This window comes from Histoplasma capsulatum, genomic scaffold (genome assembly GCF_000149585.1).
Source record: "Histoplasma capsulatum NAm1 scaffold_1 genomic scaffold, whole genome shotgun sequence".
NCBI lineage: Eukaryota > Fungi > Ascomycota > Eurotiomycetes > Onygenales > Ajellomycetaceae > Histoplasma > Histoplasma mississippiense.
The window spans coordinates 5775437-5782474 of record NW_001813982.1 but is presented as its reverse complement, the minus strand read 5'-3'; the positions used below and the strand labels follow the sequence as shown (position 1 = coordinate 5782474).

The window sequence follows — 7038 nt, the reverse complement described above, 5'->3', positions numbered from 1 at the left end:
GCAGCCCGCAGTGCTTCCGAATAGTCGTGGCCCAATTCACCCCGCCAGCATCCCCACCTCCTGGGCATGTCCAATTGTCGTCGGCTCAAGCCGAAGACGGATTCCAACGACATGGTACCCCAAAGAAGTAGTGTCCCGCTCTGCAGTTCGGCGAAAGACGGGGTGATCGGGATCCGAGTTAAACAGCAGATTATCAGCTCCGCAAGAATGGGTCTCTGGAGAAGACCGTTTAGTCACATCATCATCTTCGATCAACCCCATATCAGAATCCCGAAAGACTATCATGTATTCCCCGGTGGTGTCGTCCACATCCTTGTCGAGTTCATGCTTTGAATTGGCATAACTTGATCTTAGCAGAACGTGATGGTGGTCATGGTTTACGGTAAAGGTTCCTTCGAAAAGAGGGTTGAGGCCATCTTCCTTGACAACTATACGAGCCCAACCGGCCCGTTCCCAGTTTCCTTCAGCAACTTGAATCCAGGACCAGCCTTTGAATACCTTGTGATCTTGTCGCGTTATGAATTCTGATTTCTGGATATTTCCAGCCTGGTCCAGGAAGTGCACCTGGGCATCGTCGGGAAGGATATCATGATTAGGCTCTAAGCTAAGTTTTAGCCGCTGCCGTCTCTTATGGAGTTCGAACGTAATATCGAAATGTGACAGTGCATTTACTCGATGGGATGGAGTATGGATAGTAGGTTGTTCGACGAGGGAAAGATAGCCGATGTTACTCCGTCTTTCGGAATGTGCTGGCCAGGGGATGCATCGTCAGCATCGTAACTTTATTCCCAAAACACAAAATCCTGCGGGAACAAAAGGGACTTACCATCAACGTTGGAAGTAAAAATTGAGAGAGCACTGGTTATCAATGGAACCAAGCCACGGAAAAATCGCATAGCGAGAGAAGTTGGGCGCTACGACTCAAGGGCCGTGCGGAGAGATGGTCAGAAAGCCGCTCTCTCAGCAACCCTGGATCGAGGACAAAACCCAGAAAAAAGAAAGAAAAAAGTATACGAAATAACAAAAAAATATGACAGTCGACCAAAACAACAGATATGAAGAACCCTGAAAACGTGGAATGAAACTGATGTTGATATGTGATGGATCGTTGTTCCAAGCGGCTGAAAAAGTTCGATGTCAAAGGGAGATGGGCTGGGATGATAAGCGGCTCAAGGGCCAAAAACAGGCGCAGTAATCTGTACAGTATCTAGGTAGGGCGGGGCAACCACGAAAAGAAGTGGAGGCTGCTGGAGGAGGTGAGTGAGGCGAAACCCAGGCAGTCAGCATCCGGGAGGCACCCAAGCAACTGCGTATGGATTAATTTATCTTCAATTATCAATTTATTATTACTCGACCTGATCCCCCCGACAAAAAGGGAAAGGGAATAAAAAAACTACCAGCCAGCGCCAGGTTAGGAGTGTGATTCTGCCCCAACCAGGTGTCGCAACTCCTTGCACAACTGAACTGTGCAAAGTAGTTATTGGTCGAATTGGGACTAGAGTGACCATGGAAACGGCAGCCCAGAATCAATTTGAGTGGCTTGTACAGGCTACGCTAGAGTTATTTAAGTCCTCCAAGCGTGGCGCAGTCAGGGAATCTCGGACAGCGAAGATCGAGATCTTGGTCGGATCAAGTGGAGCCAGAGACAGGTGAGTGCAACGCTATTTGGAATCAGTGCTAGTAAGTACGATCTGCCGGTGGAGGTAGAAAGACAGCGATAGATGGCTCTTGAAATTCAACGAGAACGGGTGGAAACGAAGTGCCAGGGACTCATTGTCCAGGAAGATTGAATATTTATTGGGAGGTGGAAGATGGAAGAGAAAAAAAAAACGAGATGGAGTCGGTTTTTGCCCAAAGCATTAGCGGGAGAGCCGCTGCGGCTGAAACACGCAAGGTTGGAAGCTGGGTCCCAACAGCCCTCTGGAGATGGAATAATAACCTCCATATTAGCGCCAGAGGATACTAACAACTATGTTTAACTTCTCTTACAAACTGTGCCTTGTTCCCTTGTGTCAGATAAGGTTTATCTGAGGCCCGGAGAAGAACCAAGCCAGCGTCATCGGGGGTCTGGGAGATGGGTACAGAATACATGGTACTCCGGAGCGGCTTGCGCGAGTTAATTGGGCCTGAGTTTAACTCTCTCTTGTCTGCCAATCTCGATCGGAGACTGCGATGACGTCTCCTAAGCCTGCCCTAAGCCTGCACCCAGGACGCTCAAACAGGCCAAGTTCGCCGTTATGTTGGGTCCTGTTTCGGATTCTTCAGTGTGACAGCTCGGAACCCAAGGATTGATGCGGCAGGACTGTGTATGCTGTAACTATATACTCAATAATACATAAAATGTCTACTCCGTAGCCACTAACTCTATTAATGGGATGCTTTCCAGAAATTTTTGTCACTAACTACTAGGGGGCATACTAAACCCCATCACCCCACTTTCTGGGGGTGGACATAAATCCCGGGAGATGAAATTCCTTCAAAGAGCTGGAAAGCTACTATTGGTAGGTACGTGGGTAGCTAGATGGTGATGTTTATTCTCATAGAGATCGATTTGATATTGAGTAGGCAGGTTGGTTGGTAGATAGGGAGGTAGATAGCTCGCTATCTACATAACATTCTATATCCACCCCCCCCCCCCCCCCCCCAAGCTTTGTATGATTTTTAAAAAATTTCTCCCTTATTCCCCTCAACCGTTTGCCTTCAATGGATGCACCACATACATTATACCAAACGTCCCCCCTTTCTTCAATTACGCTTCCTTGCCCACATAGGAAAGTTAATTCATCGATAATGTTTTACGGGGCCTTGCGTGTATTGGTGAAATCGCGGGGTATTTCCGCAAAAGCGCGGCTTTTTCTGGTAAGAGAAGGAGCGTTGAACCTAGGGATAACTCTCGCTGGGGCTTGTTGGGGAATAGTTCAACCAAGATCTTAAAATATATCCCTAGTATTAGAGATATTCGAAGCTTAATTAAATTCGGGTAATTGTGCCATGCTTTCAGGAACAAAGAAACAAAACTTGACGCTGATGGTGTTATTCAACGTCGCTCCCGATCTCATCTCTGGACTCCGTAGCAGACAGGGAACAAAAAAACAAAGAAATGTGGGCGTTAAACGGCCTTGGGACCCAAAAAAAGACACCTAGTCAATAACCTGCCCGTTTTCTCCTTGTCATTGAATAAATGAAATAAAGTTTCAAGTGGAAATAAATTCAAGGACAAACAGAATGGTACACCTCGTGAGCTCGGAGGGCAAAATGAGCTATCTGCGCACCGCACGTTACACATTCAGTCATCATCATGATATCGCCGTTGTTAGTACCTAGTATATCATCTTCCTCTCCTTCGCTATCCCACGCCGCATTGCCAGCATCACAACCGTCGCCAATCATGGCAGTAGAACCAACCATTTCCTCTCCTCGTGGCCCAGCATCATCCCCTGCACCCTCTCTGGCCTCCTTCCAACCCTCAACCCTCCACTCACTCGACACTCTCCCCTGACTCCGAAACATCCTCCCAATATCCCTCCCTGCACCCCCCTTATCCACCCCCGCAACCAGAACCATGTTCGTCACCGCAACGTTCATCACGCAGATCTTTCCCCTGCCCGGTTTTTCCGGATACAGTCTGCGAAAGAGCGGGAGAATGGTTTCGTTAACGAGGCGGCTGGCTAGGGGGTCTATTGATTCCCATGTTCCTCCTCCTCCTCCTCCTCTAGAGCTCCTGCCATCAACGGCTTTGTTGTCATTTCCATAGCCATCACCACCGCTCTCATCATGGGTCTGATGATTCTGAGGACGATGGCTAATATTGCCAATGTTAAGCAGCGAAGCGAACACATATGCCGGTAGAGGACAGGACCTCGACACCCGCCCCGCGCTAAAATCGCGCGTCCCGTCAGTGAGCGGGGGAAGGCGTGAGCGTGTCGACAGCCGAAGTGTGCGCGGGTGCGCAAGCCATCGTCTCTTCGTCGTTTTTGTCCTTTCAGCAGCATCCTCCTCCTCCTCCTCCTCCTCTTCTTTTGCTTCTGCCTCCTCTTCTCCTTGTGCTTCTTCCTCTTCAACCTCCTCAGTCAAGTCCACAAGCATGCGCCTAAGAAGACTCCGAACCAGCGCCACCAGCTCCAATCGCACCACATTTAACCCCTCCAACCTCCCAACGCCATACGAATCCTCAATGCTGATCTGCGTGGGGACGGCTCTAGCCTCCGCCACGGGGCTCGGGTCGATCCCATGAAGTAATCCCCAGACCTTCATTCCGATATCCCTAGGCCATGTTCCGCCGGCCCCGGCCCTGCCGCTGACACTTCCACTGCTGATGCCGCCGGAAGACGGCGATAGTAGTATCTCATTCAGCATCCGCGGACACATGCCCGGATATAGCCGGACATCCCTGACGGTGACGTGGTCCTCTTTCGAGAGCTGTTCGTACATGCCCGATGTAGGCTGGCGGCCGAGAATGTGCGCGCGGATCTTCTGGGCGATTTTGAAACCGATGCCCGGGATTGCGCTGAAGTCATGGGCGTCGAGGAAACGGGTGATGGTGCCTTGTTGGGCATGGGCGTGTTCTTTGTCAGCATTGTCATTGTCATTGTCGATGTCGACGTCGTTGTCGATGTCGTTGTTGTCGTTGTCGTCGTCGTCAACATAAGCGCCACACTCATCTGTGGAATCATACGGGGGCAGAAGAGTCGTCTGGTTCCGCGGCTTGTGGACGTTTCCCGCAAGCTTTGCTAGAAGCTTGGAGGTGGAGATGCCCACTGTGGCTGTGTAACCTTTGTGTTCCTCGAGTTGGGTGCGGATGTAGCTCGCTAGATGCGAACCAAGGATCAGGCGTTGGCATAGTGCGTTGCTATTTGCATTGTCTTTGCTACTGGGTGAGAACGGATGTGTCTGAGGGTCTGATGTGGCATAGGGGGCTGAGCCATCATCGGATTGGTGAGATGAAGGATAAGAAGGCCCCGACACTGTGCGGGCATCGTATGCAAAACCCTGAGTGGGGTCTGTCTTGTCAAGATGGAAAAAGGAGCTGGATAGGTCATTGTAGTTGAGAAGCTCGATGTTGTAGTCCACCAGAGAGGTGACGTCCAAGAATACCTATTTTATTTTTCGACGGATGATAAAATATAAATAATGCTAATCGATCGACAATGAAGGGTATATTCAATGGGATAATTGACGGCAGAAGCATTTTAAAAACCAAAAGCAAAAAAAAGTAACATAAAATAAATAATAAGTGAAACAAAAGAGAGCACCCACCTCATCAAAGCCCAACCTCTCAACCCTCCCGCCCCAGCCCGACACATACCCCTTCAGAAACGTATAGATCTCCTTGCTCGCATCGCGGAACCTGGTCAAATCCTCGCCCGGCACGATTACCACGTCCGGACACACCTTCTTCGCCTCCTTGATCAGTTGCAACTTGCGCAAGCCGCGCCGGCACGCTTCATAGTTGCACGTGACGACAATCTGCTTCTGCTGGACGGCCAGCGGGACTGCTTTCAGAGCGGGGTTTTCCACTTCGAATACGGAGGCGTAGAAGGAGTCATAGTCCTATCGTTTATTGTTATTAATATGGTTGTTTTGTTGGTAGGAAAATGTTTATTTTTTATTTATTTATGTATTTTTTTTTTTTTTTTTAAAAAAAAAAATTGTTTGGGTGTCCTCTGTGGGTCGACTGTCAATTGATACACAGCCGAATGTCGGGGGAAAAAAAAGGAAAAAAAGGGAGCAGGCGGCGTGGTCCGCCAATGCGCGCTGGATTAGGCATGGGATAGTACAAATTTCCGACTGATTTATATTCGACTTCTTGAAAAGGCTAACAGAGCCGTGGCGAACTGTTGGGGAGGAGGGAAAGGGGCATCCTAACCGGAACTGCCCGTAAAGGGGGAAAAGGAACGAGTAGAAATTAGAAGAAAATTTCAAGGGTCCACTAACAAAGTGCAAGATAATCCTGCCATTGTCTCTGTGCAGAAAACCCCTGTTATTTTGCATGGTTGCCATGACAGGTTTTCCTCTTGACGTTTCCCATCAAGAATCAGTCAGTCCCCAGTTCCTTTCTCCCACTCCCTTCCTCCCTTCCTTCCTCCCTACCTAGCTACGGCGCGGGCAGGCAGACAGCTCGTGTCCATACACCTATGAATAAATCGCCGAAGAAATGCCGCCGAAGGGGAGGAGTTGTGTGTAAGAAGGAACGTGGGGTGGCGGTAGAGGTAGTACTAGTGAGCAAGAAGAGGAGGCAAAAATACAACATAAAGGGGTCCCGGCGAACACTGATGGGATGGTATGGATGTCAGATGCTGCAATGACGTTTTTCCAAGATGATGCCCACGATGCGCTGCAGCAGGAGAGGTCAGTAAGAGCCAGATGTTTCACGCTAAAAATAGCGCGGGCGTTTATGAAGATAACATACTCTGTATTCCAAGCAGGGGATGCGTGTGAAAGAACTAAATTTTCATCATGGTCTACCTGGAACAAACCGCCATCAACGGTGGAGAGGCAGCAGCTGGTTGGTTGCAACAGGGATACAACTCATTCTTCCCTTTTCAACGCTGCAGAACTGGATTGCCTTGAGTGCTCTCGCACATGTCTCCCGATTGGGGATGGGCTGAGCGCCAGAGTGTGGCTGGCCACTTTTGCCCCAATACTCCGTACTCTCTGACCACGCCTAATTCCCTCTTTCGGCATAGCGTGCCTATTCGGGAAAGGCGCTGCAACGCCGCCCCTACGAATATAAAGACCATGATGCCCTCGCTGTTTCAACTGCTCCCATTCCTTCTTTAATTCTCATTTCCCTCTCACTTTTCACTACCCCTCACGCTGTGCCGCCTCCAGTGATGCTTCCTATTTTCCCGGTTCCCAACAACCTGTTCTTGCGCCTCGGTGAAAAGAGACCTATCCAATCATTGATGTTATCTGCAATCACATTCTATCTTCCTGAGACAGACTTGTCTCCCCGAGCTAAGGTGCAGGCACTGTCATAGCATGGGAAGCATGATGCAGCCAGCAAGCAAGTACAAAAATAGGCAAGTCTTAAATGCC

The 7038-nt window shown here is 49.5% G+C and overlaps 2 protein-coding genes across 2 annotated transcripts; both read right to left on the bottom strand.

Moving 5' to 3' along the window:
- Positions 1 to 36: 36 nt before the first annotated feature.
- On the bottom strand, positions 37 to 896 carry HCAG_01651 (predicted protein; the record flags this gene model as incomplete). The annotated part of the gene is made up of 2 exons (XM_001544554.1): positions 37 to 749; positions 827 to 896. The coding sequence occupies 2 exons, from the start codon at positions 894 to 896 to the stop codon at positions 37 to 39; spliced, it is 783 nt and encodes a 260-aa protein (XP_001544604.1).
- Positions 897 to 3210: 2314 nt separating this feature from the next.
- HCAG_01650 (conserved hypothetical protein) lies at positions 3211 to 5991 on the bottom strand (the record flags this gene model as incomplete). Its single annotated transcript, XM_001544553.1, has 3 exons — positions 3211 to 5094; positions 5257 to 5550; positions 5935 to 5991. 3 exons carry the CDS (start codon positions 5989 to 5991, stop codon positions 3211 to 3213), a joined length of 2235 nt encoding a protein of 744 aa, XP_001544603.1.
- Between the last annotated feature and the right edge of the window lie 1047 nt (positions 5992 to 7038).